Below are 14,667 nucleotides of genomic sequence, written 5' to 3' on the forward strand. Positions count from 1 at the left end.
GAGAGAGTTGACGGAGAAATAGCAATAGAGTGAGATTGAGCTTGAAGGAAAGCTTGATGTATAAAATTGTCTTTGTGCACTAATTTTTCCTTCAACGTGCCCTAGTTCTGTTTCGATGGGGAAAATTAGAGTACAATAGCATGCATTTGAAGTGAGGAAGATGCGAGAAGATGTCTTTACAAAAAAAAGCAATGCAGTTTTATTTGCAAGATAAAGCATGTTGCTTCTAATGGAACCTGGATATTCTCTGCACTTTTGATAATGTAGTAAAAATGTAAACATCAGCATATTTGGTTTTTAGAAAACTACTTTGGGGTTGGGTTCAGGTTTAGATAACTTTCCTTGTTTCCATTTAGAATGCTAAAGCATAAATTCTCTGAGGTGGTATCACCAGGCATACACCTTTCTGTACCTTTATTTCTTAGAAATGTGAATATGGTGTACCTTTTAATTTTTTCTCTTTAGAAAATTATGGTCCAATTATGTATCTTAAATTGTTTTAAAGGTATACTCTATCCACATTTCCAGATGAAAGATACTTATTAAAGGTACTGATAAAGATAAAGGTCCTGCCACGGCAACAAGGAAAGAAGTTGTCTGTGTTTAGGACCCTCTTTTGTAAATCGGTGTCATTGGGGTACAATGTTTTGTTACAAATAATGCAAGTGTGTGATACAGTAAACAAAAGTTCATACCAGGGGTTCAGTCCTAATGCTAAGAATTATTTGTATTGCTTTGTATTTGCTAGATGCATGAATAATAGCCTTCTAGCCAAGTTACATCTTCACTGCAATCAGATGTCAGTTGTCTGTATCCTAAAAGATGCTATATTGTTGTTAAGGCTAATGACCTAAAATTCTTTCTTCTTTAGGCACAAATCAAGACAAGAAAAGTTCTTTCCACATGGTATTTCCTACCAGAACTTATGTTTCTTAACTTATGCTTATGACTTATGCACTTAATTACTCAATACCTTCTGACCAATCAGCACTATGGTATAAGAAAATATTGTAAGTCTGTAAGATTTATATGTTCTAGTATTACGGTGGTTGTCACAGATGGATTTGCTTTTTTATTTTCCATGACTTGATGTGAAACTTGAAAATGTTTTTGAATGGAAAAACTGAAGGACAATCGTGAAGCTCCTAGTAATTGGGGTTTTTTTTTCCTATTAATGATATTGAAATTGAATTTTGGAGAATAATTTAGAATCTCAGTCTCAAGTAGTTATGTGTAGCAGCTGTATTTCCTATAGAACATGGGAGACATATTTCAGTATTAAATGCTTATAACCCCTTTCTGAACGGAGGGAATGAAAGTGAAAGCTCTCTGCACACATGTAGATGATAGATGCCTGTTGTTAGATGTTTCACAAGGACACGAGGCAATTCTGTGTGGCTTGTTGTATGTTACGGCAAGACATTTCTCTGAAAATCCTTGTGAAAGAAACAGGCTTCAGGGTCAAACTGATTGTGAGCAATGTTTCAGCATGCTTGGCTCTCCATCATCCCTTAGGTTAGAAAAAGAGCTGGTGCTCCCTGCCAGATCTGCGCTGCGTTGACAGGCCAAAGCCTCGGGACTTTGTAGAAAGCATGTACACGCTGCTGGTATTTTTTTTTTTAATAAAGGCTACTCAATCAAAAGCAGCATGCCAACACACCTTTCTCTGAGATCTGACCTTGTTCTCCTTATACGCTCCAATTACAGCCCTTGAATAGCCGTAATCAAGCGTAAAGCCAATGGGACATTTGGAGCTGTTTATATTCGTGTACCCATGAGAATAGGGTATTAATGCAGCTAATGTGGTCATTTAGAATTTGCTCCGAGCTGACAGAGAGAAAACAGGACCGGAATTGTGAAAAGGTTTGAAACACATGTGGCAGACGCTTTTCTTTTGTTCATCTGAAAATCACGTCAGGTAACTCCTGTCCTTTACATGCTCGCTTCATCATTAATGGCATCGCATCTTATTTCATTTTGACCACTGAATAGTCTCTGAAGCTCTGATCAGTGCAATAACAACAACAACAACAAAAAAACAAAAACAAAAAAAAAAACACAGGTATTGGAACAAAAAATTGCTTCACCCATGTTCTTGAGTCTTGTAGCCATTTTGTTGAGAATGGTATTAAATAACCTACAAGATCTAAACTAGTTATGACATTTTAGTTGTTTATTTGTCTCAAGCCATCCATTCAAATGAAATTCTTCATGAGGATATCTCAAATTGACCTGACAAAATGAAATGAGAAGGAATAGGGTCAAAACCAAATTGAATCAGGCCTGGCTCTTGTGTTTAACAGGTGGTGTGGTGCAGAAAAACCCGAACTCGTCTGTTCTTCTCCCTCCATCTCGCTCTCATGTCATTCAGCCCAGCCAGACTCCCACAGGCTTTCAAGGAGGCAGTCTGTCCGCAAACACTGTCCTCAACCTCAACGGTACTGGATTTCTCCCATTTGTTTGTGAGTTGTAGTAATAAAGAATTATACTACAGTTCACAAATGCACTCAATAGCAAGCATAATATTAAAGGATATTAAAGGCTTTAAGAAATACACAACACTTATACTAATGACTGATTTTAAGCATTCAGTTGGTTATAACTGCTTGTAACTAGCCCTCATGTGATGATGTAAAGATACTGATTCTGAAAAGAGAATAATTACTGAACATTCTAATTTTGAAGAGAACACCTTAGGGAACATTCTGGTTTTGTACAGAGAACCTTAACTGGATATACCTGAATATACTGAACAGAGAAAAATGTACTTAAGGTAATTATTTTACAGGCAAGAGCCTTTAATTATGATTTGATAACATAATCTGACGAAAGAATCTTTAGTTATGATACTGATTTTGCAGAGAACCTATAGTGAAGATTCTGATTTAAAGAGAGAACATGAAGAAAGCAGACTTCCTTTTGTAACAAGTCTGGCATATTTATTTTATAGAAGGCAGATCAAGCTCTGTCACTAAAAAATTACACCACAGTCTTTACACTGCCTCTGGCTCTTTAGGCTTTACTAAAAGTTTGGCTCTTCTAAATGGTTTCACCTCTCAGTCAAAAGACCATTGTTGAATAGTAAGTACTGGAACACAGGCACAAGTATGTTGTATAGTATATGCAATACACTCAGTCTCTATAGACTGAATATGAGTGTGTGTGTGTGTGTGTGTGTGTGTGTGTGTGAGTTGTAGCACGGAATGCGAGGCGGGCCCAGCGTCTGCCAGATATTGATGGCGAGTTAGCTAGTCTTCTGCAGAGTCGGATGAGAGGAGTGGATGATGCCTGGCTGCAGAGTCGAGGTGAGACAGAGGAAGTGCGTCAGAGGAAGAGTGACAGGATGGCAGCTGTCCGTCAATATGAAGAAAACGCCACATCCAACACACATGAGAAAGCCAGCTATATGGTAAGAGAAAGAACACTCAGTGAACATTAATGGCCAAAAGCCTCACCCTACTACTGAAAACTATTTGTGTGTTCATCAGTTATCATGGATGATTCAGGCAAGCTTTATCAAACCAAGCATTTCTTGATGCATTTCAGATTCTTGCAAGGTTTATCGTAATGACTAAAAACAAGTTCTCGAATCTGATTGGTCAGAAGGTGTTTTCTATAACAGCAGCTCTGACAGTAGTTCCAGCAAAATATAGGTTTAAATTAAATGCGCTCGTTCTAAATATTGTTAATCATTACTGTTATAGGTTCTATAGTAACAGTTTGTTCATAGGGACTTGTATAGACGATACTCCACATCATCGGATAATAATAATAATAAAAATGTGTTGTTATTTAACACAGAAAAATGTATAATCATTGATACTGCAAAGCTTTCTGGAAGGAAATGTTTCTTTAACATATAGGGAAGGAGTCTCCAGTGTTAGTTCTTCATAACAGTAGGGTTTCTGCAATCGGAGAGACTTCAGAACAAAGACTTTGTGCTTTCCAGTTTCTGTGGAACATGACAAGCTGCATTTTTTTGTCTTATTAACTTAAAGAGAGAGAGAGAGAAAAAGAAAGTCTGCTAAAGGGATTAATAGTTGCTATAACATAAATGATTATGTTCAAACAGGAGCTTATCTTGCAGATGTTCCACAGATATTGAAATTATAAAAAGATGAAAAGTATGACTTTTTTCATTAATAAATAAAAAATGTTAGTCTGTGGTATGAGAGGAATAAAACACTTTGGGACATGCTGTTATAGGAAAATGCTCCACTCCGAGGTAACTCCACTTTGCATTGGCCTGCATAACACCAACCTGTTGTAAATGTTTTAATGGTTTTTGAAAAATATTATTTAAAAAGATCTTGCTAGTGGACGCAAACTTTTGGACTGCTGGTACTCCCAGTGTATTGTAAAAATGAAAATACTATCTTTTTAATCTGCTCACAAGGCTGTTTTTATTGCATTCACATCATATTCCAGAGCATCACTTGCTCTTCAGCAGTAACTGAGCTTGGCACTTACATCTGTGAATGATATATGAGATAAAGCACTCTGGATCGTTGCCTCCCTCTTCATCTCCACTTCACTACGCACTGTCCTAAAATCCACTCTGCTCTGCACATATCCTCTTTACTACTTTTTAAGAATGATAAAAGAAGGTGTTTTAGATGATTGATTGATCATTTCTTTATAGTTAAGCACTTTTTTTTTTATCTTTTGTTGCTGAACAAGTTGTTTAAATAGTCAGGGTTTTGTAATTTTTATTTCTTTATTTTTTGTGTGCTCTAATCTCTTCAATGACATTGTTTCTTCTTCATTTATCTGCTTCTATTCTAGAGGAGAAAGGAGGATCGGACACAGCACTCTCAAGACCTGCGTTTGATAGAGGCCTATCGAGAGCGCTGCAAAGTGGAAGGCATTATTAACATGCTGAGCCAAGCCATCACCACCACGCACACAATCTATGCAATGCTCGGTACCGCTGAGTTCTTTGAATTTGTGCTTAGGAACCCTTTCAACATTCCTCAGACTGTTACCATCGAGTGTGAAGACCCTGAGCTTAGGTGGGACTTTTTACATACCCACTCTTTTCTGAATGGTTAAGCCACTAATGTGTTCACGATGTGTTTATTTTAACGTATACAGTGCAATTCCAGGGTTCTAGGATCAATCAAGGATAACCTGGTTGTATAAAAGAGAAATGGGCTTACGCCAAAACAATTTAGCAATTTTCCAGTGTGCTACCAGCAAATTACCTATCCGCCTACATGAAAATAGAGCCTATTATGTCATAACTTCCCTAAGCCTTGTTCTGAATCCTGCTAAATGACTATAATAAACATAAGGAAGGAGAAAACATTTTGCAAAGAGGAGAGCCAGAGGAGTCATCAGTCTCCAGGCCTTTAATTAAGAATGCTCAAGATCACATTTTGGTGCAATATAATATGGCATCCTTGGCTTGGAGTCTGAACCGAAGCCTAGCAATGATGTCCAAACCTACGCAGTCGACATTAAGTTGTTGTTTATACCCCAAGCCATAGAGTGTAATTTGGCTTTGAGTGGAGGAACACCCTGTATGTTGAAGCTGGGATGATAATTGAGAATGTGGATAGCAGTGGTTTGTAGTTAGGCATAAAATATATATATATATATATATATATATATATATATATATATAATTTTAAAGTCAAACACTAATGCTGCTAGTATGCTCATTTAACCTGAATGGAGTTAAGACCCACCCCCACAATATTTGAATGATTACACTTTTTGTTCATTTTTTCCATAAAAGTGTTTGTGCATTAAAACTGATTGCTAATGCACTGAATGTGTAAATGTCAATGTGAAGTTTTGGCACAAAAGAAATGTTTGATTAGTAAGGGATAAAACATGACAGAGCATGCTGTTATAGGAAAACAGTCAATGTTGGGGTAGTGTGTTACATCAGTGCGAAGTGGAGTTACTATACTGTTACCACCCTGAAGTTCTTGGAAATTCTTTTCCAATTATAACACAGCCTGAAGTGTCTTATTCCTCTTGATTTACAGTGATTACAATGCTTATTTATTAAAGAACGGCATCATTCTTTTTATCTGTTTATAGTTACATTTAATGTTGTGGAACATCCGCAAAATAAATTAGTTCCTGCTATCAGTTAAGTTGTAGCGGCTATAAACAGATGCTCCCTCACTTTCTCTTGAAGTTAATAAGACAAAAAAAAAAAAAAATAGCTTATTACCGAGAAACCATAAAGTGCAAAGTTCTCCAGCCTTAGACTTTTTTATTATTTAATTTTATGTTATTATTAGCCATAGATTATGTGGCGGATCCTGCACAGGGAATTGTACCCTGTGAATGAGTTATGAAGACACATTAGAACACTCTTATTGTTCGTTTTAAATGAAGATTTAAAATGGTCACCATGTGCCATTTTGCTACTAATGTGCTAATGCTATAATTGCAGGAAACCATGCAACAATCCAAGTCTGTTTGCATCAGCCATACAAGTCCATGTAAACACTAAAATATTCGAATGAGTGCATTAATATAAACCTGTGATTTGAACTGCATCTGCTACTATTGTCAAAGCTGCTGTTGTTATAGAAAATTAATCAGTACCTTCAGACCAATCTGATGCCCCCCCCATGCAAAACATGGGCACTGTTACATTTTGGATATCAGGAATGCAGCATAAAACCTCAAAGGCCAGGAAACTGAGGCTGCAAATGAATTGGAATCAAAGCAATCAGTTCAAAACAAGAGAGAAATTAGCAGTAAAGAACAAAAGCCTTCATCATTTCTGCAAATTGTTGTGTAAATGATTACAACAAAGATCATGTAATCTGTTGATAGCATTAGAGTGCTTAGTTTTCCAGACATGCAAAATTAGAAAAAAAAAAGCGTGTGTCTGGTTTCTGAGTGTAGTGACGTAGAAGCAGTAGTTAGGGTAACATATCTACACTGACATCACTATGGGGTGTGAGGAGCACACTCTGCCATGTTGCTGCAATACCTGTAATATGACTGAAATCCTTTCTTTGAATCTGCACAACCTGTGAATCAGTCATGTCCTTCTGGGTTGAGCAGACACTGTGTTGTGTTTAGACTTTGATGCTGGTTATCAAACAGTTCTATATGTGGCACGTACGTCACTGTGCTATCATATTCAGTCCCCTCTGAAATTATTGGAACGACAAGGCCAATTCATATTTTTCGATGTAGACTGAAGACAGTTCAGTTTGAGATCAAAAGATGAACATGAGAAGAGAGTTTTGAATTTCTGCTTTTATTTCCTGGTATTTATATGTAGATGTGTGAAACATCATAGAACATAGCGCATTTTGTATAAGACCACCCAATTTGTAGGTGAGCAAAAAATATTGGAACATGGGACTGACAGGTGTTTCTTGTTACCCAGGTGTGTTCTGTTAGATTGATTGTTTAAACATTAAATAGCTCTGAACTTCTACTGGTTTTAGCCTTCAGTTTCACCTGTGAAGACTGAAATTGTTGTTACAAAAGGACAAGCCAACATGAAGATCAGAGTGCTGTCTATGGGAGAAAAGCAAGCCATTGTGAAGCTGAGAAAAGACAGAAAATCAATCAGAAGCATCGCACAGACATTGGGCATAGCCAATATAATCATTTGGAATGTTCTGTAAAAGAAAGAAACCGCTGGTGTACTGAGCAACAGACACCGGATGCGTCGGCCAAGGAAAGCATCAGCAGCTGATGATAGAAACATTGTGATTGCTGTGAATAAAAACCCCAAAACAACAGTCAGTGGCATCATCAACAACCTCCACAGGGCAGGGTTGAAGGTATCACAATCAATCATTTGAAGAAAACTTTGAGAACAGACATATAGAGATCCTACCACAAGATGCAAACCACTCATCAGCAAAGTATTATTTATTTCAATTTACATCGAGACTTATCTGTTCCTATACTTTTGCTCTACTATTAATTGATACAAAAGGTTCTATGTTTTATGTTGTTTAACACATCTAACAAGACATAAAAGCTCTATCGCATATCCATCTTTTGATCTCAAACCCAAATGTCTTCAGTTTACAGCAAACACAAATGAATTGGCCTTGCTGTTCCAATAGTTTCGGAGGGGAATGTATGCACTCCTCTGGCATTTACTGCAAATATATACACATTTCCAGTTTCTTCATCTGACAGAGGCTTTTAATCAAAGCGATTTACAAATGAGGCAGGATCAAATCCAAGCATATAGCTGCTAAAAAGCCGAGAACAGAGTACTAGTTTTCACCACTAAACACACTTTTACACACAAACATATGCACTCAAAGAAAGATTACACACGCTAGTGCTTAGGAAGTGTCTTATTCCTCTTGATTTACAATGATTGCAATATTTATTTATTAAAGAACGGCATCATTCTTTTTATCTGTTTATAGTTACATTTAATGTTGTGGAACATCCGCAAAATAAATTAGTTCCTGCTATCAGTTAAGTTGTAGCGGCTATGAACAGTTGCTCCCTCACTTTCTCTTGAAGTTAATATGACAAAAAAAAATGTAGCTTATTACAGAGAAACCATAAAGCGCATAAAGGATCAAATCCAAGCATATAGCTGCTAAAAAGCCAACGGAGTACAAAGTTTCACCAATAAATACACATATACACACAAACATATGCACTCAAAGAAAGATTACACATGCTAGTGCTTAGGAATGCTAGACATTAAAAGCATAACTTATAATGAACAGATTAAAATGTTGTTATTTAAAAAAAAATAAAAATATAATCATCGAGATGTTGAAATTTTTTGTATGAAGATGTGTATGGAAGGAGTTTCCAGAATTAGGCAAAAATATTTGTGTTATTAAAAAGAGGGGGAAAAAAGAGGCTGGTAAGGGAATGAATCTTTGTTTTTGGTCAAAGGTCTTATATGTAACATGGCGCTTCACATTACTGTTGATTAAAAAAAAAATCTTTTAATGTTGTTGTTCAAGAAAAAAAAAACATTTTTATATGTTTATAACTTGGTATGAACTAACCCAAGCCTAATTTTTGGTCAATCAGCAGTTGTTTTGATGATTTGATGGTGATTTAATTGTGGCTGTTAATGACCTGGATTGTTTCCAATGGCTTGCATGGCTTCCCATGATAATCACATTAGCAAAGTAGCAACATGGCCAACACTGGCCATTTTAAATCCACCTGCAAAACAAACCAGGCATCTGTGTTTGAAAATTTTATTCCTAGGGATGTACAAAGATACCTTGCAATGTAGTTTTTTTTGACAATCTCCAACTACATAAAATAACAACAGAATGTGAAAAGGTTGTGTAAATGATAAAAAAAATAAATAAATAAAAAATAAAAAAATGTGAGAAGAAAGCCATTATTGAAAAAAAGCCCTGTTAAATCCTGTGTGGAAAACACAACAAAAAATGTTTTAAAAGGTTCTTGGGTTTCATTAGACCAAAACGTAACCTTTTGCTCGCAGAACAATGCAATACTTTTGGCAGAAACCCAACAGTGTTCACCATCCACATCCACAGTGAAGCATGGTAGTGGTAGCCTCCTTTTATTTGATCATTTTCCCAAGAAGAATGGGCAAAAATATCAGGATCCAGCTGTGCAAATCTGACATAATTTATATAAAAAGATATATTTAAGCTGGATTGCAGCTGTAATTGTAGGCAAAGGTGGTTCTATCAAGTATCGATAACAATTGTTCAAGAATCATCCCAATTAAATATATTTAATTAAATGCTTATGTGAAAGTGACTTGAACACTGATATTTTTTGACCGGGTTATCATACTGTGAAAATGTCAAACCATCATAAAATAGTCAGATAAATTATATTAGTTCTCTGGAATTACTCTGTGTCTGTCTTTTCTACAGTTTCTACAGATCTTATTTACCACCTGTTTGGATGCCGAATTTTGGATAGAAGAGCTGAACATGTTTATCTCTGAGAGCTGTCTGCCTACAGCTCTTTTCCTATTTCTAAACCATGAAATGTCTTATTGTCGCTTTCAACTTTTCCCCTCCTCGGTAGTGTGTGCGAGTCTCAGAAAGACATGCCGCCTTTAGTGCTGGGTATTATGGAACAGAATATGATAAAACATGATGAGACTCAATTTCAAGTCTCTGTCCTTTGTGTGCAAGATGGAGTTTTGAAACCCTGGAATTCTTTTGATCATCTTTTACGAATATTCACTTTCACATGGCCCGAGGTTCAGCCTTTGATGTCTCAAGCAACCTTTTCCTTCATATATTTGTGGATGAAATTTCTAGTGTGGAAATAATATTTTATTCTCAGCCCATGTTATCTTTTTTTTTTTTTTTTTGTAACAGGCAATACCTTTAGAAATCGAGACTTTTTTCATCTTTGTCTAACAGTAAACCAAATCCACACTGCTTATTTAACCAGCAGCATAAAATGTTGGAAAGAGAAAGAAAAGCCCGAAGCTGTTCTTCACTTCTCAATTTCTGTCTGTAGTGTTATAGTGAACGCTGAGGAATGGAGGTATTTTAAAGACTTGACAAAGATGTGCACTCCTTTGGAGGTGGAGATGTTTCACATGAAGGAGGACAGCTCAACACCTCAGGTGTACTTGCGGCCAAGAGAGAACGTCCACATCCCTCTGAAGTACCAGAGCTTTGTCTCTGGGCATGTCATGCTTTGTCAGGTAAACGTCTTGTCAGGTACACTCTTTTTCTCAGGCAGTCTTTCTGTAAGATGAACATGAAGCATGGACAGTTTTCTTGGAACTTTCACCCAAATGCCCTGATCCTTATTTTTTATCCAATACAAGGCACTGTTTATTCTGCAGATATTGTACTGAAATTCTTTCGGTCGTGATTTTGGGCTACAAATGTTGATTCTGTTGCAGTGTCTGAATTTATTCCCTATTTACCAAGTAGTGCACTATTTGGGGTGCAGCCATTTTGTAGTATCATCCAGACACTCAGTGGACAAATTACAGTGGGGGAAATAAGTATTGAACAAACAAAGGCTTCTCCGCTAAGTATTAAATAAATTCCAGTTAGCGTGATCAATACTTATTTCCTCTGTCGTTCCACTTTATTATACATACAACTTTATTTATGGACTTTAATGTTGTGAATTCTTTATATTCGTGGATTTCTTGAGTTAATACTGATGTCTAGTGAAAATTTCATGTGAATAACCTTACTGGAAATATATTTACTGAAAAACATGTTGACGCGTTCAATACTTATTCCCCAGACTGTACAGTGCATCCGGAAAGTATTCACAGCGCTTCACTTTTTCCACATTTTGTTATGTTACAGCCTTATTCCAAAATGGATTAAATTCATTATTTTCCTCAAAATTCTACAAACAATACCCCATGATGATTACGTGAAAGAAGTTTGTTTGAAATCTTTGCAAATTTATTAAAAATAAAAAAAAACAACAAAAAAGCACATGTACATAAGTATTCACAGCCTTTGCTCAATACTTTGTTGAAGCACCTTTGGCACCAATTACAGCCTCAAGTCTTTTTGAGAATGATGCTACAAGCTTGGCACACCTATTTTTGGGCAGTTTCTCCCATTCATCTTTGCAGGACCTCTCAAGCTCCATCAGCACAGCCATTTTCAGATCTCTCCAGAGATGTTCAATCGGGTTCAAGTCTGGGCTCTGGCTGGGCCACTCAAGGACATTCACAGAGTTGTCCTGTAGCCACTCCTTTGTTATCTTGGCTGTGTGCTTAGGGTCGTTGTCCTGTTGGAAGATGAACCTTCGCCCCAGTCTGAGGTCCAACGCGCTCTGGAGCAGGGTTTCATCAAGGATGTCTCTGTACATTGCTACATTCATCTTTCCCTCGATCCTGTCTAGTCTCCCAGTTCCTGCCGCTGAAAAACATCCCCACAGCATGATGCTGCCACCACCATGCTTCACTGTAGGGATGGTATTGGCCAGGTGATGAGTGGTGCCTGGTTTCCTCCAGACATGACATTTGCCATTCAGGCCAAAGAGTTCAATCTTTGTTTCATCAGACCAGAGAATTTTGTTTCTCATGGGCTGAGAGTCCTCCAGGTGCCTTTTGGCAAACTCCAGGTGGGCTGTGGCTTCTGTCTGGCCACTCTACTATACAGGCCTGATTGATGGAGTTCTGCAGAGATGGTTGTTCTTCTGGAAGGTTCTCCTCTCTCCACAGAGACACGCTGGAGCTCTGTCAGAGTGACCATCAGGTTTTTGGTCACCTCCCTGGCTAAGGCCCTTCTCCCCCGATTGCTCAGTTTGGCCGGGCGGCCAGCTCTAGGAAGAGTCCTGGTGGTTCCAAACTTCTTCCATTTACGGATGATGGAGGCCACTGTGCTCGTTGGGACCTTCAATGCTGCAGAAATGTTTCTGTACCCTTCCCCAGATCTGTGCCTCGAAACAATCCTGTCTCGGAGGTCTACAGACAATTCCTTGGACTTCTTGGCTTGGTTTGTGCTCTGACATGCATTGTTAAATGTGGGAACTTATATAGACAGGTGTGTGCCTTTCCAAATCATGTCCAATCAACTGAATTTACCACAGGTGGATTCCAATCAAGTTGTAGAAACATCTCATGGATGATCAGTGGAAACAGGATGCACCTGAGCTCAATTTTGAGTGTCATGGCAAAGGCTGTGAATACTTATGTACATGTGCTTTTTTTGTTTTTTTATTTTTAATAAATTTGCAAAGATTTCAAACAAACTTCTTTCACGTTGTCATTATGGGGTATTGTTTGTAGAATTTTGAGGAAAATAATGAATTTAATCCATTTTGGAATAAGGCTGTAACATAATAAAATGTGGAAAAAGTGAAGTGTTGTGAATACTTTCCGGATTCACTGTATATTCCCTGGATAGTTCCACTGTATAGTTCCACCCATAGTGCACTGTAAACCCAGTGTACAAATGATGCACGTCAGTGTACACTTCTTTCATTAACATGTTAGTCTATTTTCACTTTGGTTAACTGTTTTCTACATTACCCACAATGTCATTTAACTACCTGCTGATAGTAGTGCCAGCTCTTGCTTCATCTCTACCTAAAGAGGCTGATACAGCAGTGCTTTAATATTTTAGTATGCCCAGCGTCCTCACTTCTCTCTACAGTACACTACTGCTCAATATTTTCACTATATCCAGAATTCCCAGCAGATCTGTAGAGTACTGACTGCCACATTGCAGTGCTTAACTGAAACTGATGAGCCATTTTTTTGCCATCCAAAGGGCAGCTACCATAAACTACTGTGTATATTTGCACTCCAGTTTCTATTATTTTCTTGATCTGTACAATTTGTTATGAATTTGAAATTGAATTTGCTATTTAATCATTTAATCTGCCATTAAACAATTTTCCCTTATTAATTACACTGCCATGAAATATCTTTGACAGTGCCACTGAAAATTATTAAATTAATTAATAGTGTTAATAGTAGGGGGAAATTATACCTTATATTATCAATCCTTTCTTTTGTACTTTACTTTTACTTTTGTTTTACAGTAAACAAAACAGAAACAGGAAATTGGCTTATCATGTTTCTCATCACAGCAGCCAGTATCTAAAATATTAAACAGAGCCATGCATTCTTTAAAAAAACATTTATTATAATAAATATAATGTTATTACCTAATAGTGCATACACTTATAGTTATAATAGTTTCTGTTAGCCCATCCTATTCTAATTTTAGAGCCTACTGTATATTATATTATGGTGTTATATGTATATTATTGGTGTTCGTCGTCAGAATATGTTAAATATGTAATAATAATAATAATAATAGGCTTCAATTATGGTACTTCAGGGTCTCAAAAAAATGCTGATGTGGCCCGGGCAGAATAGGAGTTTGACACCCATGTTGTGTTGATATTGCTGTGATTTGATTTGTTGTCATTACAAAATATATGTATTCAAATTTAAAATGTAACGTTTTGTGTCAGTATTGTCTTGTGAAGCCTGTATCGTGATACGTCTTGCATTGTGGCTTAAGTGTTCACCGATCAGCGATAACATTAAAACCACCTGCCTAATATTGTGGAGGTCCCCCTTGTGCCTCCAAAACAGCTCTGACCCATCAATGCATGGCTCCACATGACCTCTGAAAGTGTGCTGTGGTGTCTGACACGAAGACATTAGCAGCAGATCCTTTAAGTCCTGTAAGTTGTGAGTTGGGGCCTCCATGGATTGGACTTGTTTGTCCAGCACATCCCAGAGATGCTCGATCAGCTTTAGATCTGGGGAATTTGGAGGCCAACACATTGAAACATTTGTCAAGTTCCTCAAACAAATTTTGCAGTGTGACAGGGTGCACTATCCCGCTGAAAGAGGCCACTGCCATGAGGGAACACCGTTGTCATGAAGAAGTGTACTTGGTCTGCAACAATATTTAGGTAGGTGCTACATGTCAAAGTAGCATCCACATGAATGTCAAGACCCATTAGAACATTGCCCAGAGCATTAAACTTCCTCCGCTGGCTTGCCTTCTTCCCATAGTGTGTCCTGGTGCCATCTCTTCCCCAGGCAAATGACACACACACACCCAGCCATCCACGTTATGTAAAAGAAAACGTGATTCATCAGAACAGGCCACCTTCTTCCATCGCTCCATGGTCAAGCTCTGATGATCACGTGCCCGTTGTAGGTGCCTTTGGCAGTGGACGGGGTCAGCATGGGCACTCTGACCGGTTTGCGGGTATGCAGCCCCATACTCAGCAAGCTACGAT

General features: G+C 37.6%; 1 protein-coding gene across 2 annotated transcripts in view; it reads left to right on the top strand.

Annotated features, from left to right (window-relative positions):
* Positions 1-14,667, top strand: part of nphp4 (nephronophthisis 4) — a 208,992-nt gene that overhangs the window by 171,152 nt on the left and 23,173 nt on the right. The window contains exons 18-21 of one of the 2 annotated variants that reach the window (XM_053625420.1): positions 2,304-2,438; positions 3,192-3,409; positions 4,786-5,012; positions 10,435-10,624. In XM_053625420.1, coding sequence (XP_053481395.1) covers positions 2,304-2,438; positions 3,192-3,409; positions 4,786-5,012; positions 10,435-10,624 — 770 coding nt within the window. The remainder of the gene's footprint in view (positions 1-2,303; positions 2,439-3,191; positions 3,410-4,785; positions 5,013-10,434; positions 10,625-14,667) is intronic. The other variant, XM_053625421.1, reaches the window with a different exon arrangement.

Source organism: Ictalurus furcatus, chromosome 5, assembly GCF_023375685.1.
Source record: "Ictalurus furcatus strain D&B chromosome 5, Billie_1.0, whole genome shotgun sequence".
Taxonomy (NCBI): domain Eukaryota; kingdom Metazoa; phylum Chordata; class Actinopteri; order Siluriformes; family Ictaluridae; genus Ictalurus; species Ictalurus furcatus.